The sequence below is a fragment of the Dermacentor silvarum genome, chromosome 2 (assembly GCF_013339745.2).
Source record: "Dermacentor silvarum isolate Dsil-2018 chromosome 2, BIME_Dsil_1.4, whole genome shotgun sequence".
Lineage (NCBI taxonomy): Eukaryota > Metazoa > Arthropoda > Arachnida > Ixodida > Ixodidae > Dermacentor > Dermacentor silvarum.
In genome coordinates, this window is record NC_051155.1 from 186,408,927 (window position 1) to 186,427,929 (window position 19,003).

Sequence of the window (19,003 nt, forward strand, 5' to 3'; positions counted from 1 at the left end):
ACAAAGGTAGAGGTGAGCGTACCGGACAGTTAGAGCGTGCAACAAAGTGGCCATTTACGGAAACACTGTAGTTAACAAATTACAGTGATGTCTTATAATCATAACGCCAAACTTTGTGCCTAGTATTTTGCGAACAGCTCCAATTTTATTGCAGTTTTGAATTAGGCCGCATGAGTTGCACCTACGTTATGCTTCTGTTTTATAGCATAAATTATGAGCTAAAGTAGTATATCTTTGCATTTAATGAAATTAATCAATTAAGAAAAAGAGCTCATGTTAATAACCTCTTGACCACAGTAGTTCTTCCTCGAACCGTGCTGAAGAAATGAATAGAAGTCGAAAGGAACATGATCAAACGGAAATGTTAGTCCTAGAGAAATCAGAAAGAACAACATTAAATCAACACCTAGTCACTATTATACATTGATGTACGTAGAAACAATTACACAAGAAACAATGAAAGTAACAATGCGAACATAAAGACATACGTTTTTGGTACGGTGCATCATGGTGACTTTATCAAATTTTAGTGTTTACTAAGGCAGGCTTGCGGTGTCGCTTCAATCTAACCAAACACCATACCTCACGTTTAAAAAAAATGTCGCAGTTTCGCCCCAAGGGCGAAACATCAATTGCGATAGCAAATTAGTAGAGAGCTATTCGGAGTACGGATAGTAGTTTTATTGGCTGCATAAACTTGGACACATTCGCTTACTAACTGAATTAACAAGCGTGGTGTCAGCGCGCACAAGCAAACTGCGGTCACTCAGGCACTGAATGACCGCAGACAACGGCTGTCGGAACGCTGGCAGCAAGCGCAGCCGCCGCAGCGGGCGAAGGTTCGTGCGGTCTATCACTTCAAAGGAAACTGAGCTGCGAATGCACAGCGCATACAAAGGTCAGAGCAGTGTGGAGATAAGAGGCGGTGCGGGCGATCGCCACAGCCGGGAAAAGTACGAGCGCAGTTGTTGGCAGAGTAGAAACTGCGTCCCCCCCCCCTCCCTCCCGCGCTGCCTTCCCGCTTTCTTTCGCGTGGGAGATTGCGTGACAAGTTCCCCTTACGCCCGGTTGCAAGAAACGCCTTTGGTGCCGGAGCACAGCGTTGCCCCGCCTCCCCGCGGCCTTTTGCGCGACGGTCATGTTTGCTTTCAGCCGTGCGTTCGCTCTCCGTGATAGCGACGATTTTATCGCCCTTGGACTTTATACGGAACCTCACGGCGACGACGACGGCGACGACGACGACGACGGCAGAAATCCGGTGGAAGTGTCCATATAATTGCTATCGCAATATAAAGAAAGTACAGCTGTGACAATCTCGTATTTTAAAGAGCACACGAAAGAGTAAACAAAAAAAAGTTAGAGCACACGCATTTCTGAGAGTGCACCTAAGCGCGGCGCGCAAGAAAAGAAAGACACTGAGGATGAAATAACAATAATAATATTAAACACAATAAAAAACTGCATTGGGGGTGGGAGTGGGCTCGAACACGATGCTATTTCAATTCACGATGGATGTGGAAGAACCTTCCTTCCACATCAACGGACGCAGGGCTGATGTACAGACATATGAAGGAAGTTTTCGCCTTATTCGAAGTTTCGCTACTGTTTCTTCACGAACAATACGTGTATTTTTCAACTTGCGTTGCTTTATTTACATCGTGCCACTGTTCTCGCTACGGAGCAGCACCGGAAGCAATGATATAGAGAAGGAGACAGAAAAAGAGACGAAATATACAAACGCCATGAAGGCAGAAGTAGCGCTATGTCAACGAGTGCTTGTTTTTCCAAAGGCAGCCCAGAAATAAAGTCAGGATTAAGGGCAATGAATGATGGAAGTGGCAATAACAAGAAAATGAAATGTGCAGATCCCACACGTACTCTGGCAAACGATGTTATGAGAAGCATTTTGTAGGTACCTGGCTATCCAGCATTGTTTGGCGTTGATCAAAAAATTGGCAGCCGATCCTAGAAGTGAATGCTGATGATGGAGAGAAGCTCCTTGGACGATTACGGCTGCTGCTCGAGCTTTCGCTTCGGGGTCTTGCTGCCGTTGCCGGCGTGCTGCTGCTTCTCGTGCTCGTAGCTCGAGGTTAGCTTCGCGGCGTTGCCGTTGGGCTGCCGCGTCTCGTTCTCGAAGTGTAGGATCAGAGTCACGACGTTTGCGCTTACGTTCGCGCTCCTCCATACTGCAGTGCTAAGTGTAGAGACAGCGGCGCGGCGCCTGCGCAACACCTGCGCGTAGTCGGTATGCGCGCTGCGTGCGCTCTGCGAACGGTTCTGCGCATGACGTCGTGCGCTTGCTCGGAGAGGGGTTTCGGAACGGCGCCGGCGCAGCGCAACACCTGTGCGCTGTCGGTATGCGCGCTGCGTGCGCGACGGAGAGCTACGACGACGACGGCGACAACGAACATCGTGAGAGCCTAAGGAACTTCGCTCCTAAAAATTGATCAAATAGTTGTGTGTATCGGCTGTGAGCGGACGTGTCTGTGACGAGTTCAGCAAGGCGACGACCACGTGGAAAATGACCGTATGGCGGCAACGGCTAGATTTCTACGCCGATTGTAGGCTTCTAAATAGCTAGTGAACGAGCTTAAACTTAGGAAACACAAAGTACGATGTCATCGGCTACTATGTGTTAAGCAATCGTGCGTATTGGGCTGTGTCATGTGGTCTCTGTAAAACGACGATGCCAATCGCACTCCTTCGAATAAATGTTAAAGCATGATTACCTTTGGCGATCACGAAGTTGGTGCAACGTCACAGAATTCATACGTAGTGTGCTACGAAGGAAGTACTGATGACGGTGGGCCAATTCAGCAGATAGTGCAGTCTAACCTGGCGCCTCAGAGCGTGAGCTGTCATATGGACAGAAGACGAGGTAGGGGCATGGGGCGCATGCCCCGAGTGTTTCAGAGAGGTGGGTGGCTTTGGTACTAGACAAGCATGCGGGCGATCGGAGCCTAGTGATTAGATCACCTATCTACTGTGCGCGACTGGAAAGGTTCCATTATTTTCTTTTTCAATTAAGCGAGGACAGACAGGTACATAGCTACCTAGCTTACTACCTACCTGCCGCAAAGTGCCGAAAATGAGGTGAAGAATGCTTCGCATTAAAAAGCAATAGCGCGCCTGAAACTTAAGAAATACATGCCAAGGTACAAAAGAACGCCACAGTGAGGCACGACGAGAGAAAGAATGGTCACGATGAGACGAGCGTTGGAAGACAAGAAAGGCGTACAGGGGATGATCGAGACACACACACACACACAAAAAAAGAATCATGACATGAAACAATAGGAGGTAAAGAGGGAACATGAACGAACAAAGTATGCTAGCAATAAATGCAGAGCTCGACAGCACAGTACACCGGACGAGAGCTCTGAAGATGGCAGAGGAGGGTTTGGAGGAGCTGAGTGCATTGTAGCATGAGAGTTGGGTCGAAAGAAGAAGCTGCTACGTAGCCCGACAGCTGCCTCCTAATCCCGTCTGTAGCAGCTTGAGACCTCCTGACAGACGGCTGACTTCTGGAGGGGGCAATGGAGCATTGCGCACTGCAGCGTCGGATATTACGGTGACGAGTTGAAAACTGCCGCTTTCTTCTGCCTTTACTGCGAGTCTTGTCTTCGTTCCCCGCGCGAATGTCGGTAGCCGAATACAAAGCCGTTTGTGGTTTATTTTCGGCGAGCAGGATGAACGAGGTCACGTGCAGGTCACACCGACCACGAGGCGGCACGAACAGGGATGTGCCGCTCTGCCGGAGAGACGCCATTCTTGGAAAAGAAGAACCTGTCAGCCAGGCTGTAGAACCCTGCTTGTACCCCAAAGAACAAATCAAGAGACCTCCAACAGTTAACGTTTGCATTAGATCGTATGCAAAGATAAATAAACGCTGTTCAAATTTAGCAGCCAGCAAGAAGGAGCTACTCTGTCGCTTCAATGCATATTCAGCCATTTGTATTAAGAACGCGAAAAACATTTAGAACGCGTTATTTAGAACGCGTAGTTAGAACGCGGTGAAGCAGAACAACCGGAGATGGCAGATAAGAGCGCCCTGTCATGTTTTAAAGGTCTCCTTCGCGTAAGTATATATGAATTGGCCCAAATTAGCATTCGGTTGTTGCTTATAGAGAGTATGTTCACCTGATGTCGACCTTGTCGCTGCTAGGCACTTTCCATATTTAAGGGTGAAAGTGAAACGCACACGCACGCACACACACGCACGCGCACGCAAGCACGCACGCACACACCCACGCATGCACGTGCGCGAGTTTACGGTTACCTCAATGAGTAGTACGGACCACACAATACCCCCGGAATAAGGCCCTCTACTGCTTCTCAGAAATAGATTCTAAAGCATTTATAACCATCTTTAGCATCCCGGGGCAGCTGTCCTTGAGAAGAATTATCGTGGCGCCTCCAATATGTTTCGTGCCACTAAGGCATTGGACTGGGCATGTAAACGGTGCAGGGTAAGCTGCAGCGCTGCTTCTTAGACTAGCGTTGCCATGGTTACCAAGACAGAAGAGAAAGTGGTGGTTCTTCCCCTATGCCGATGGAAGCGGCACAAGTGGCACGAAAGAGCCTTCATGCACTTTTCGTTCGTGGGCTCTGATAACCAACCATTCGTTCAAATTTCTCTCCACTGCGCCTGCATTTTCCTCGAGGCCCTTTTGACAGCCGCAGCTTATAACGGCAATTCTATCGCCCGCCAGCCTTTATAATCTATCTATATATTTATATCTATATCAAGCATGACTGCAGATTACAGGGGGAATTCCGTGGAAATTTCCCCACAAGATCGGAAAGAACGGCGCTACAACGACTCCCACGTATTCCTTCAGCGCTATCGAGCTGTCAGCTTAACGATATCCTCTATTTTCTTTACTCCTGCCACGAGCAGCTTGTGTCATTCCTTTCTCCTCTTCTCTTATCCTGCTCTTACAGTTTTGAGGTTAGCGTTCTGACAGAATGTAACTCTCTTTCTTCCTTTCTTTCTTTCTTTCTTCTTTCTTCTTTCTTTCTTTCTTTCTTTCTTTCTTTCTTTCTTTCTTTTCTTTATTTCCGCTGTAGAGCCTGGTGCACCTGAGTGGACGGGCTTCATTTTCTGCCGTGTCTGCAGGTTGCAGAGGCTCTCGTTTTTATCACACCCGTTCAAAGCCCAGAACAACGCTGTTTTTATACTTAGAACACACGCAAGTTTTCAGATTATCGAATGAATGCCATTTATTTATGCTAGCTGTGGCATTAACAAGGTAGCCGTTTCCCGACAGAAGGAACAAACTTGGTTAAGCGAAGCACTAAGAAGAATAAGTGCTAGCCATTGGCGGCACACAAAGCGCGCGAGTGTGCCGCCAATAGTTGCTCTTTTTTATAGGAAAATGACCGCTGCGCCAAGCGTTCTTGTAAATTAGGCTTTGCCACAGTAAAATAGTTTATCCGGTATAGCCATAGATAAATCTGGAACGTTAAAAGGGGAATAGTAAGCGTCACTCTAAACAATCAAGCAATAGATACAGGGCGTTATTAAATTACTAACCAGACGCTTTCTGGGTTAACATCTTTGTCTTCCTCTTTTGCTTCTGCTCGTTCTGTCCTCTTTACTTCCCTTCTTACTATCTTAAACTTATTTATTTATCCCCTACTTCCTAAACAGCAGTCAGGCGTTATGCGTCTTTCGGTGGCAGTTGCCAGCCTGCTCCTTCCCCCAACTTGCTTCTGTATACCTTCTCATATATTTTTCACAGACAGAATAGTAACATTATTAATCATTGTTCCACATGCTGACTGAGAACTACGTGCGCGCGATGCTTGTCGGCGCATTTGTTTCACGTCGCACGATGCACACACTGAAGTTGTGGCAAAACTGCGCTGCATATTGTTTCTTCGTTTTACCTAAAAGGCACATCGCACCGAAACAATGACTCTTATTTCGTAGAGAACGTGAAAGATGAGCTCTGACAACGCCATCAAATATATGGTGGAAATGCGAGCCATGAGGAAAACACTGCTTGCAGTCACCGCACCCGAGTTAAGGTAATTGGGATGCCTTGCTGTGTGACTCCAAGGCAGGCCTTTCCAATGTGTGCAGTCAAGCCTTACGACGCAAGACTCATGCCCACTGGTAGGTGAGACAAAAGAAGTTCTCGATGAAGCTCTCGCGAAGGGACATGATGTGATTTTCCAGTTCCCATACCCTTGTCAAGTGTAGGTGCTGCGAGAAGTCTTCCTTCACTCGCTCACACCAAGACGCGAACTTCGCGCAACACCCCGATTGTCTCCAACTGTCGCCTACACAGACTTGATCATTCATTGAAGCTGCAGGTTCCATTGCACTTCTCCTGCCGTGGTCTAACTTTGCTGTGCCGCCTCTGGTTAGGGTATTTTACCCAACGCCTACCCATTCCTTATTTAAGTTTCAGACACGCCTATCTTTGACTGAAGTAACTGGTAAGAGACGATCGAACACGTGTTCGGTTTTTGTGATCGCTATGACATCGAAAGCGACGTTCATCGGAGTGTGGTAAACCGACTTGATAACCGACCATTTCCAGAGACAAAGATCCGTGGTCCAAGGTTCCACGCATCGCAGCGTTGATATACTGTTTGTGAAATCTACTGGCCGCAGTGATCGATTGTATAGGCGCGATGGTCAACCGCACGTGCACGCATTGCTAGTACCTCCGTCCCTCCCTCCCCCCCTCCCTCTCATTTCTTGCTTTTCATTCCTTAACCCCCTTCCCCTGTGTGAGGTAGCAAGCCCGACCCGCACCTGGTCGACCTTCCTGCCTTTCATTCATTATTTTCATCCTCGTCCTGGATAAGTGAGAAATTATAACCTAATGAGAGCAGTAGGAACTTAACTACCACTTACTTGCGTTTTATTGTTGCCTGCGATGGTTTCTGAGTGACCCACCGCTGGAGCTTAGTGGCTATGGCATTGCGCCAGGGAGCATAAGGCGGTGGGTTCGATTACGGGCGGCGGCGGAGGTCACAGTCCGACAGGGGTGACATGCACAATGATCTTGTCTATAGATATACGCACACGTTAAAGAACCCCTTTAGGTGGAAATGGCCGTTTCACATAGACGTTTCTCATATCCAGCATGTTTATTTGTGACGTCAAACCCCAGAATTCAAATTTTTTTCTCTCAAGGGTTGTTAGTAGCTAAAGGACAAGTTTAACTAAGATAGCGGTCACAGTGGTGAGTCCCGGAGTTCGCACGACCGAGTTGTTCACAAATGGTCGTTCTCGTAGAAAAAGCGACCGTTTCTGTCCAGTTGCTTACTGCTCACTTTTGCAGTTCCCTGGCCGGTGTTTCAAAGCGTCCTGAGCTGTGCTGGAGCAGAACAATCGAATATGCTGACGGTTATTTTACGTGGCGATGGTTGTGTGAGCAGACGTGAACAGCATTATTCGCCAGGTGTTTCAATGCGGTGACGGGGAGGTCGCGCTTGGTTTGCTTGCTTGTTTGTTTGTTGTGTGCACGAAGAGAATTTAGTCATCAGTTATACTTGGACTTGTCTCATAGGCTATAGGGCTATATAGCTGAAGTTTCAGTAGATTAAATAAGTTGACGCTCCGCCGAGCCCAAGTCGCTGCCAACGTGCAATGCATCGACCAAGCGTCAATTTGTGGGCAAGTGCGACCGAAGTAGCTGTTTACAGCTGGGTCACTCAGGGATTAGGAAATCAATCTGGGAAAGAAATAGGGCGCGCTAGAAGGGAGCGAGTACTGCGGGAGTCTCACGCATTTACAGATAAGCACGTAAAGGGCGTCATCTATGCCAATAGGGATAAAAGAAGAACGAAAATAGGAGAGGAGGATGGACCGCCGCAGCTCACAGCAGAACCATAGATAGCACAATATCAAAGAAGTATGTAAAAAGCAAAACTTGCAAAAAGCTATAGTCAATTTGTAGCGTGGCAACTGTTTAGGAATGGCAAAAGATCGTCGCGCACTTCGGTGTGAATATCTGTCACCATGAGTCGCTACTTGGTTGGCACTCGTGGTCGGTCGCGCGACCTCCGTCAGCCGCCGGGGTGAACGCACTCTTAGTCCCACTTTATATTGTTGCGCACGTAATTATTGTTTACAGGGCAACGTTTCAAGTGGAGTCGACCACCTTTGAACTCCTCTGTGGTTTTTAAGATGTGCCAATGAACGAGCGTACCAGGTTATTGAAGCTAGTGAAGACGCATAAGTGTACTATGTGCCGTGGTCTTGTAAAAACAGGACCAAGCCGCTTGTCTCCTTTGATGCGAATCAGCCATGCTGTATCCAGGCGTTTTTACACCGAAATTTCCAAAGGTATTACGAAGTTCGTTGCGAAGTTCTGACGTACGCAGCACTGGAAAAAGAAACAACACCTGACCCAGCGTATCTGCTAACGCGAAATACCTCAAGAATAAGAGGATTAGCGTGCTTTAATCTTTCATACAAACTGCTGGCGCCTGTGCGTAAGCACCAATGGGGTAAGCACACCTGCCCACTGGCTCGCGTCTAGTTGTGCGAGGTAAGTAAATTAATGCAGTTGGAAAAACTGACGGCTTTCAAGCCGAAGGTCCCGACCCCCTAGGGGCTCTGGGAGAGTAATCGTGTTTCGAAGCATAATTTATTCAATACTCGTAAAATGGAGGGTGAAAGTTAGGAAAGTCGAGCTTAAATGCGAGACACGTTAGCTAAAGCTTCTGCTTTGTTTCATTCAGGTATAAACACAAGGGTTGTTTGAAAACCGTGACGACCTGGAAGGTGTTATGCAGTGGACAGGAATAGGGCTGGTCATTCTATTTCGAAGTTGTTTTAATTTATTCAGCCACGTTAAAGACGACATTAATTCTTTGCTATTGACCGAGCAATAGTGGGATCCGCATCATTGTACTAAAGAAATAATGAATTTTGGAAGGAAGGAAGGAAGGAAGGAAGGAAGGAAGGAAGGAAGGAAGGAAGGAAGGAAGGAAGGAAGGATGTGCACCAATAAACGATGTCACCCTTGAATTCTAACTTTCAGCTGCCCAATCTGTTTGCACTTGAGTCTCTAAACCTTTGATTGATTCCTAATCAGGTCCCTGTGCATACACTAAATACCGCTGCTCTCAAATCACTTTTGCGCCGTCTTTCTTTCTTGCAATATTCCACTTTGCACATCCCTATGTGCCACCACTTTCCTGTTCCTCTATTTTTCTGCAACAAGCAAAACCCGTAGGAAGCGTGTAAAAAGAAAAGTGTTTCAAAGGCACTCAGGTAGGCATGCTATAAAAATGAAAAAAAAAATCACACTGACAACGTTGGGCTCAGAATCCACGCCTCGAAGGCACATTTCTCAACATGTTTTTTTTTTCTTCTTTTTTCCCTAAAGTTCAGTGGCGTCCTGGTATTTTTCTGCCTCTTCCCTCTACCGGACGCAGTACCAAATCGAACATCATCAAGCCCTGGAAAGCGTCTCTGCCGCGATGTCCGAACAGGCCCGTTTCTTTAAATTCGGTTTTCATGAGTCTTGTTCAATTCCTTCTGGAAGCGCCACGCTTACCATTGCTCTGCTGCCCGTCCAACCATTTAGAAGAGCTATGAAATGGGCTATTTAGTGTGCATTCATTTTTCTTGCACTAAATGCTGTAGGACGCAACAGGGAAATCCGAGAGGCTTTAGAAATAGAAGAAGAAAAATACAACTGCGTGAGCACGCCTTCAGTCATGCTTACTAAAGCTGAAATTACTTACGCAAGGAAGGCATACACACGCAGAACGCACCGATAGAATAATAACAACCAGAAACGCGAGAACGCGATGTGAGAGTATCTGCTATAACCATAGCTCACGCAGTCGCAATACGTCGTTGTGTACTTTAAATACTGTGGTATGATCTGACAATAAACCAGTTGGTAGTGTGCGCTCCCCTGTGTCACTTCGTGTCCGCTTCATATCCAGTGTTCGTTTCGTCCCTGTTGCGTCCCAGAGTAGTTAGCAAAAGAAAAATGAAAGCCGTCCAACCACGCCTACGCCATCAGTGCCCATCAGACGATGCACGTAGTCCAGGACTACTCATAGAGGCCTCTAGCGCAGGAGGCACAAAAAATAAAAAAATGTGGTTGATCCCTCTTATATAGGAATCGGTATAGAACACGAAAGTGAAACGTGTCTTCACAGAAGTAGTGTAATGTTTATTGCACATTGATATATAATGTCTATTGGTGTTTTGTGGCTAAAGCGCCCTTAGGCGTTGATGCACCCACGCTGACGCCTGGTGGCACGTCTCCTCCATCACGACTACCAACGTCGATGACCATGAGCAACCGTCGTGCATATGGAAGCTGCACTACGCTGCACACGCTAGCACAACGCGAAAGACGAAGCACGTAACTGACACACTAATACAACGCGCAAGACAAAGCACGTAACTGAATCGTCACCGAGTCAAATCAGCGCGTACAGCGCGTCGTAATTGCAGCCTCCGCGATCAACTTCAGAAACATTTTCAGAGCTAATTGCGGAGGCCACGCTCCGCTGTGCTGAGTACGGTGAACGCCACGTAGGTGGGGTTGGTAGTGCTTCTTGATGCCAGCGTCCCTTCGAATGCTGGCATCGAGGCGTCGTAGTGCTGAGACCACCGAAGCGTTCACTGTCGGTGCGCGTTAGTGTCATAATGCAGTACTTCTCTTTTCTGCTCGTAGGCGGCGGCACCGCCCCGAGCAAGAGCGCGGGTACACGGAGGAGTGTTAGATATATAAGGCGCGTCTGTGTAGCTCTCTGCAAATGCGTTTGTGGCGCAATGGGTTAAACGCTCGGCGATCTATCGTCGCGGACCGAGAGGTCGTGGGTTCGATTTCCAAATTTTGCATGTTTGTGGAACTTTTTCTTCTGGTTTCTTTCTTTGTATTATGTTCTATGACGTATTTCCGTGACGGAAATACGTCAGTGAAGTCTTGGTGGACCCCGGCATAAAACACTTTCGTGTTAAAAAAAAGCGAGAAATGTGACGCGCAAGTCACTATAGTAGCACATGTGGATGCCCGGCACAAGGTTAAAAAAAGGGGGCACAGGTAAACGAAGATCGTGCCTTCGAAAAAAAAAAAAAGGACGTAACGTTGTTAAGCCTTCGGTGCGAAAGCACCGACCTGGACAACACAGGACAGACAAAACGGGACACTTTATGTAATTCGACGCATACTGCCAGGGACGAAGCATCCCAAATGCCCGTCACGTCCAACTTGTACCTTGGCTTGCGCTCTTCGGAGCGCACTTGTTTCGTCCCATTTCGGCTTTAGGAAGAAGAATTCAAAACACGGCAGCATGTCTTGTCTTACTTTCACGACCACTGAAATTGGTTCTGTCTCGGGAGATGTTCTTCGAATTGCATTAGGACCCTTCATTGTTTGTGTATTGCGTTGTTCTCTTGCATTTGTTGCGAAAGCCAGAAACTTGTAGTAGCGCGTTTGAGACTGCGCCGGGTCCAGTAAGTCGTGCCATTTATTTCCATACTTAGTGCGATGTGTGCGTTGTATCAGCATGTATGTGTTGTGTACATCTTTCATCGGAGAACCACGCCTCTAAGGTAAGAAAAAGAATTCTGGCAGCAACCATCTCAGGATGAGTGTCGACGCTAATGCGATTAGCATTGAACCAATGTAGCGACACAACTTATTGCCACCGCCGAGACACGTCATTTATGAGGTGTGTACGGCAACCGAGGCTCCTCTCTGACACTCGGTGAAAATGTATGGCTAGATTTTGAGCTTGTCATTACGAAGACACGGGATAATTCTTGTAAATAATTTCTTCTGTAAATTGCTCCCCTGCAAATTGAGGTTCTGCACGCCGCCTCGATCCAATCAGTCAGCCAACTAGTACAGAACCTTGGCGACACAAAAGGAATTAACCCCGCGCAGCCGCAATTTTCATGGCATCTGTCACGGCATCTTTCCATTTCATTCATTTCACTTGGGTTTCTCAGCTATACGAAGACGTCGGCTATTGCGTGCAATTAGTTTGATCACTTACGGGACACTTGCGACAGTTACAAAACAGGGAGAAGTGGGCTGGTCGGGTCATTGCTGCCTTTATTTTATTTCGGTGCTGGCTGCATGCGCGCGTCTTTGTTGCGTGATGCGGGACTGCGTCGTTCTTTGCTCACTGACGCTGTGGAAGGACAAAATAAAGTGACGTTCGTAGAAAGGTCGAGTGAGGTCTGTCATTGTTAGCGCCGGCTGGCTGCGTGGAATTTCCGTGTGCTGTCACCCTACAACGCCGGCGCGTCATACACTCATAACCTGTACTTGGCTAAATCATGGCAGCGCAACACTATATTTGAAGTGGACAGTTCCTCAAAAAAACTGACTTGCCATCCCGGTCCTGCGAAAGGGGATGTCCAGCGAAGCTGTTGAAAATCACCACTACAACTGTTGAGGGGGGTAATGCAATGTTTATGGCTTTAGAGTAATGGTAGCAATGCTATGTTAGAGTAATGGTAGTGACGGTAATTTTGACAGCACGCTGCCGCCCATAGCGGTGCTGCAACAACATTGAAATCAGTTGATAGGATAGTTAGTTTATATACGAAAGGCTAGGGGCGTCACTCCCCCGTTTTCTGTCGACGTTACGCCCCGAAGAAATCCCGGGATTCTAGCCATAGACAGCTTCGCTGGGAAAATCTGCACTCTTCAGGGATTTGCCTCGGCTCTGAACTCATTTACTACGACTGTAGGAGGTTGTCTCAGCAGAGACAATATTTGTAGATGTAGATGTCCTTCTAAATACTGGCACCGTATTAAGAAGCTCTTTGCAATGCACACCACCTCGTCTTCGTCCGCTACAGTAGCACCTATTGCGACCTGCGAAATACGCAGCAGACAGCAGCTGCAAATAAGCAGCAGGTGTATTTCTGTGACCTGACTTCATGTTCTCGGTCTTTAGAGCATCTCGTGAGCTGACTTAACGTTCCGATGAGTTTTACGTGACATCTGCTGCGAGCTGCCTTTAGTATATTTATGCCATCTGACGCTACTTCACGCGATTTCAGTTGTCAGCTGTCCTTAGTGCACAATGTCACCTCTTTTTTTTTTCGGTTTTGGCACCTTTCTCTTGTTCAATGCCGGCTTGCCTTTTCACATTTAGTATGTATTCGATCATAGGGAAAAGGTGCTGGACAAACATTTTTTGTCCTTCGCTGTAAGCCAAGGGTGAAGCTAAGCTTGAGAAGGTGGCCTAACGATGAAAACTTGACGATTACGCCAAAAGCGTGACGGAGAGGCGCATGGATGGGGGGACACAGCAAAAACAGTTTATTGTGTTTCATTGCCGCCGGCAGTACGAGAACTCAAAAAGCATAAACGCAAGGGTAATCGTTCCATGCCCGCTATTTGTGCACTTTAATATCTGTCTTGGGTCAGCTCCCTTTCCAACTTGGCCAGTCTTGCTAGCCACGTGTAGAACGTGTGCCCACTGTAAACGACCAGTCTTTGAATGCCGTTCATTGTGCACAGGGCTTAGGAACTTATTTCAGATCATGTTATATTTGTGTGGCGTTCCTTACAAAGGTGTCGCCCAGCTGCAAAAAATGCTTACACCTGCTTCTCTTAGAATGATTTAAATCTCTCGAATAGAGAGTGCACCAGTTAAAGACCTGGATATATCTCCAAGTAGTGGTCCTGATCTTTAGTCAGGCCTGAAAAAGCTCCCTTACGCACAATTTTCTATTTGGGTGACCGGCGAGGTAGCTCATCTCAGGTACCAACCAGTTAGGCATAATAACTTCCGTAAATCTTGGTGACACCACTGAAACTGAGACAATGTATGGTACCCTGCAGAAGGATGTGCAAAATTACACAAAAATGCAAGTGAGGGAGGCCAAATTTTTAACGTGTCCCATCCGCAATTGACTTCTCGTGTATCTAGTTTAACGCACAAAATGGCGTGCTACACCGACCATCTATTAACACTAAAATATTAACCAACCATACCTGGTTAAAGGGCAACCACAGGGTATATATTGGTCTGGAAGCGTTTCTTTCAATACTTTGTACAGATAAGTAACTTCAAATCGCTACGAACACGCAGGTATAACCATTACTTCGTTTGCCATTCGTGCAACGCGTTTCCGTAAGGTGTGATAATATTGGGCATACAGCGTCCTTTCCGCATAACCCATTCCCGGATTATTTTTGTTACTATCGCAACAAAAAGAAACAGAGAAAACGCATCATTATTTTCCAAAGAGCACCGGTTCGTTAATTTTTATGAGGTTGTGCAGCATCAACAAGTAAGTGAATGAAGTCACATGTGTGAAACAAATTCTACTACCTCGCTCCGATTATGCAGAAACTAACACGAGTGTCATGTATTCTATAGCCTTGCGCAGGAATGACAGTCCTGTCAATACCCGCAAAGAGACCATTTGATTTTTTACGACCCTTCCTGTTATTCTTGTATTTTTATGTGCTGAAAACATACTTTCTTATAAGCAGCAAACGCGGCTGTCGGCACTCATTTCAGGCAATGTTTACTGAACGGGTGCCGACACCCGAGTTTTAGATAGCCACCATTTCAGTTTGCAATAGGCAGCACTGCGAATGCTTGGTCGCTGGAATTGAGTGAGCTCGCAATAACGTGCACTGCATGGTGCTGAAATATCTAGAGTATTACTGAGGTTTTCATCAAAACGAACAGGGTGCCTCAGTTGGTCGCTATTTACTTAGAGTGAAAAGTTGCAGCGCGCGCAAGTACACGCTCGTAGGCATACACACATGCGCGCGCACGTACAGAACACATACTCGAATGAAGATTACGCTGCTTCGTAAAATGGAATCTATCTTCTTAGTTGTTTTTTTAGGATATTGAGCACACAATGGCGAATTTGGCGCCGTAGCTGTCTTGCATCTGTGTTTTCTCACTGAAGGAAACTGGCTAGCACGTGCCCTCGTTTCGTAATTCCATGGCAATGTGAAGCGAAATGGTGAGAACGTAATACAATGTTACGCAACAGCTTCAACCCAGTCGCTGTTATTAAGTGCGCTGCCCGCAGAAAATCCCATCCGGCAACACATCCGACAGCCATATTTTCTTGCCATGAAACGTATTGCGGGTGAAGCAATAAGAGCGTGAACATAAAGAATGAGAAAATTGGGCGGGCTTGAAGAAGTAGGCCCTGAGGCGGAGTGTTGTACGATGGAGAATGTACACCGGCAGAAAACGTGTTATATTCGAACATGAAAATGGCGTAAATGCGCATAACGCGCAGAAAAAAAAGAGGAAAAGAAATGAGAATTCCATAACACGAAAAGGAAATGCAGTAATTGATTTAAGGAAGCGCAGGAACCTCCTGGTCGGAGGACCTACCAATAAGAAATCGCCCGTACGTAAATAAATCTGCGGCGTAGCCCGCGCGAACCTACAATTGAATAAAGGGAGCGAAGTGCAAAGAACAGCCAACCAAAGAAAAATGGAATACATGTAGGAAAGAAAAGAAGCATCAAAGGGTGGCGCGGAACTCGAGCGGAGCAGGCGCGTTCTCGTCTATACGTTTACGTTCGTGAACGTGTACTGCTGCGCGGGGTTCCGCACGAACATTTCCATTATTCGTGGCGACGTTATTTGCTCGGGGGCACAAAAGAAGAGGCATTTCACGGCCGCGCGGAACTGCTGGCCAGGCTCGCCCCGGCGCCCAGCTGCAGTGCGTTGGCGTGAGGTGGTGCGCCGCGCGATCCCCCTCCGTCTCCAGAGTCTTGGCCAGATTGAAACGGCCGAATGAATCTGCGGAAATGTCCCTCGTCGGGGAAATGGGAAGCCGGCCCTGATTTGCCTATACCCGCGTCGTGGTCTAGGGCCTGAGCCGGCTCTGTTATACGAAGGCTGTTGGAGACGCGGAAGGTCCGCAAGCAAGTATAAATATGTATGCGTGTATATAGGGAGTGTACGAGACGATGAAAAAAAAAAGCTGAGATGGAAAAGGGTTTACGCCCGAGAGCTGAAGGATTGTGGCTTAACAATGGTAAGTTTCAAAAGTGTAGGCCAGCGCAGGGCACATTTAGCTTTTTGCAAAAGAAAAATTTGTTTTAAGCATATATCAGACGCGGTGTGCAGCCGCTGTGGTGTTTAGCTGGTAAGCACGAGGGCATGGCTTCATATCCAGGGCGCGGGTTTATATCTAGGGCGCGGCGGCCACATTCTGAGGGGGGCAAAATGGAAGGACGCCCTGTACCCTTCATTGGGTGTACAGTCGTGTAAGGGGGGGGGGGGGGGGGGGGGGAGTCAACATTAATACGAAGTCTCCAACTACGGTGTGCCTCATAATCAGATCGTGGTTTTGGCACGTGAAATACCAGAATTTAATGAATTTTGAATAATATGAGGAACCGCTTTATTCCAACCGAGCTCGTGCTGCCACCACGAAGATCAAGCTGCGTAGCTGATGATGATATATACAGATTAGGAAGATGTGCAATGGATGATGATATGCAGAGATGAATATGAAAGTCAGGCATGGGCTGCGCTCACAATATATAATATAGATCGCAAGGGCTGGATTGAATGAAGTGAGAACGAAAGGTGTTAAATTTAGGTGAGGAAATGTACCGTGAATTGATTTGTTGCCCATCTAATTTGCTGGAGTCAGCGACCACCTAGGTTTAACTACTCGAGAACTTGTTCTCATTGGTAGTCATAATCAGAGGGTATCTCGAAGAACATTTTCGTATCCCGAAATGTTTGAGATAAGCTGCTGGTAAGAGCATTTCATTTTTCGCCTTTTATACAGTGATGTGCGTACGAAACTCATGACATTCAAAACACACTGGGCATATATACGCCAAAACAAGCATCTGCTTTTGCCGATAATTACACTGCTTCTACGTATTGCAATCCAGGGAAAACACGGGGAATGCGGGAAATGCACGCATTGCAATGTAATTTATGGCGCTTCACACGAAATCAACAGTATCGAAAACAATATACGTATATACAGTTTATACATGTAATGCTGCCATTACGTGTTCAGAAGGGTAAGCTGACAGTCAGAAGGGTAAGCGATTTTCGAAGGCGGTATCACTGATTTGTAGCACATTTGACCTATCTCGCGAAAAGTTACCAAATGCGTGGCCTATAGGAGCAGCATCAGCTGTAATAGCCTGTGCTAGAGTCATAGCTACGCAGCAAATCACTGCGCGCGTCTGCTTAACCTCCCTGCAGTTTCTTGCTTTTCTCTATCCTTCTCTCTCTCTATCTGGATACCAACCTGACTGCCGAACCTCGCTTGAATGTGCAATGGTCCCACTTTCTTGGCGAGGTGTTTTTCTTGTTTCCGAAGCATCTCTTCCTTTCCACCCCAAATTTCCGCTCCCACCTACCGTTTCTCTGAATTGCCTAAGATCTGATTTGCAGCCGTTTTACATTGAGCGCAATGAATGAGTTGGCTCGGCTCGGGACATTAAGCCCCGTAATTATCGTAATGGCGCGAGAGAACAGCGGGATCGTTTCCAAAGACGAAAGGGAGCTGAGCAAAATTGCCGGCAAGCAGTGAAGAGAATAAATGGAAACACTAAAGGAGTCCATGAAAAAGATATAGCGACACTGCAGCGCTAGGGATCATCAACAGACATTACCTTATTCCCTTAGGGAGACAGCTGCCATGTAAATACACATTCCTAAAAGAAGACACAATATAAACGACGTAGTACAAAGTATACTATAAGAGGGAAGGGAAAAAAATGGACTCGTTGGGGTCTTCAGAAGCAACTTAAGACTTGTTCGCCGCCAAGCACTTCTTTCCGTGTTCTATGCTCCCAACCATCAGCACTGGTCGTGATAGCCCCCGTGCCGCCTTCAGAACGGTTTTTAATGAACCGTTTCCAAATCGAAATTCACGTAGGGGAGGGGAAAATACGACGCGATGCAATCAGCCGGATCTTGCCCTCGCTTGCGCACATCATAAGCGCCGAAATGGATCGGGACGAAATCGAGGGAGGAAAGGATACCGGGTACAAACCCGGAAGAGCACGCGTCCTCCGCAGAAGGAAACTGATCCCGGCGCGATGACTGCCTTCCCAAGACCTCGAAGTAATAAAACGAGAAGAAGGGCGCCATTCCTGTCGCGCGTTCGCATCAAAGTGTGATATGGTCGGTGTAAGGTTATACAAGGGTTCAAAAAAAAAAAAAAGATGCCTGCGCTCGTGGCCTCTCAAATAAGCGTTGTGAAACATGCGTTTACCGGTTCCAGGGTCTTGGCAGGTTTGTGAGCTTCACTGTGCCCCACTGGCTTTTACGGCCTTCTTCTGCACATCTGCGCGCAATGGCTTGTCTGCATACGGCCACAAAGAATGTTGTCGTGTTGACACGCCACCCAGAAAAAAAATAAAATAAAATAAACACCGCCCTATGGCGTTTTGCTTCCACTGGATATTTTCTGCGTCTGGCCGTCTACATTGGTTGGAATGCTCTATCTGCATCACCTCCTCCAACCCCTCAATATAAGCGCCCGGAACAACAACAACAACAACAACAACAACAACGACAACAACAACACTAATTATAATAATAATAATAATAATAATAATAATAATAATAATAATAATAATAATAATAATAATAATAATAATAATAATAATAATAATAATAATACAAGTGTCTTGTGTCGGTTACCACGCTAAGCGGGGAATTATGTTTAATAACGAATAGAAAAGAAAAGAAAATGATGACTGAGATGACGTAGACGGGGTACCATTCTGATAATTTTGACATAAAGAAAAAAGGTATGGTGTGGCTTTCTGTCCGCAAGATATTTTTGGTAAACTTAATGTTGTGTATTTAACCTATTGCTTTCTATCAAGCACCAAAGCTCCAGTGAATTTCTTGTACTTGCAGCTTACCTTAAAACGTATCTCCTAATTCTAAGTGGTCGTGTCGCCAAATCAAAATATTCTGTCTAGCCTTAAGATGTGTGCGACAAATATCTGACTCTATAGCGCGGCTCTCTTCCGCTTACATCCAGGTGAGAAAACCGCCGGCAATATTTGGCGAT

General features: G+C 46.7%; 1 protein-coding gene across 1 annotated transcript in view; it reads left to right on the forward strand.

Annotated features, from left to right (window-relative positions):
- Positions 1 to 2,886: 2,886 nt before the first annotated feature.
- Positions 2,887 to 19,003, forward strand: part of LOC119440609 (hemicentin-2) — a 90,851-nt gene continuing 74,734 nt past the window's right edge. Inside the window, exon 1 of the mRNA XM_049662983.1 lies at positions 2,887 to 2,917. Coding sequence (XP_049518940.1) covers positions 2,887 to 2,917 — 31 coding nt within the window. The remainder of the gene's footprint in view (positions 2,918 to 19,003) is intronic.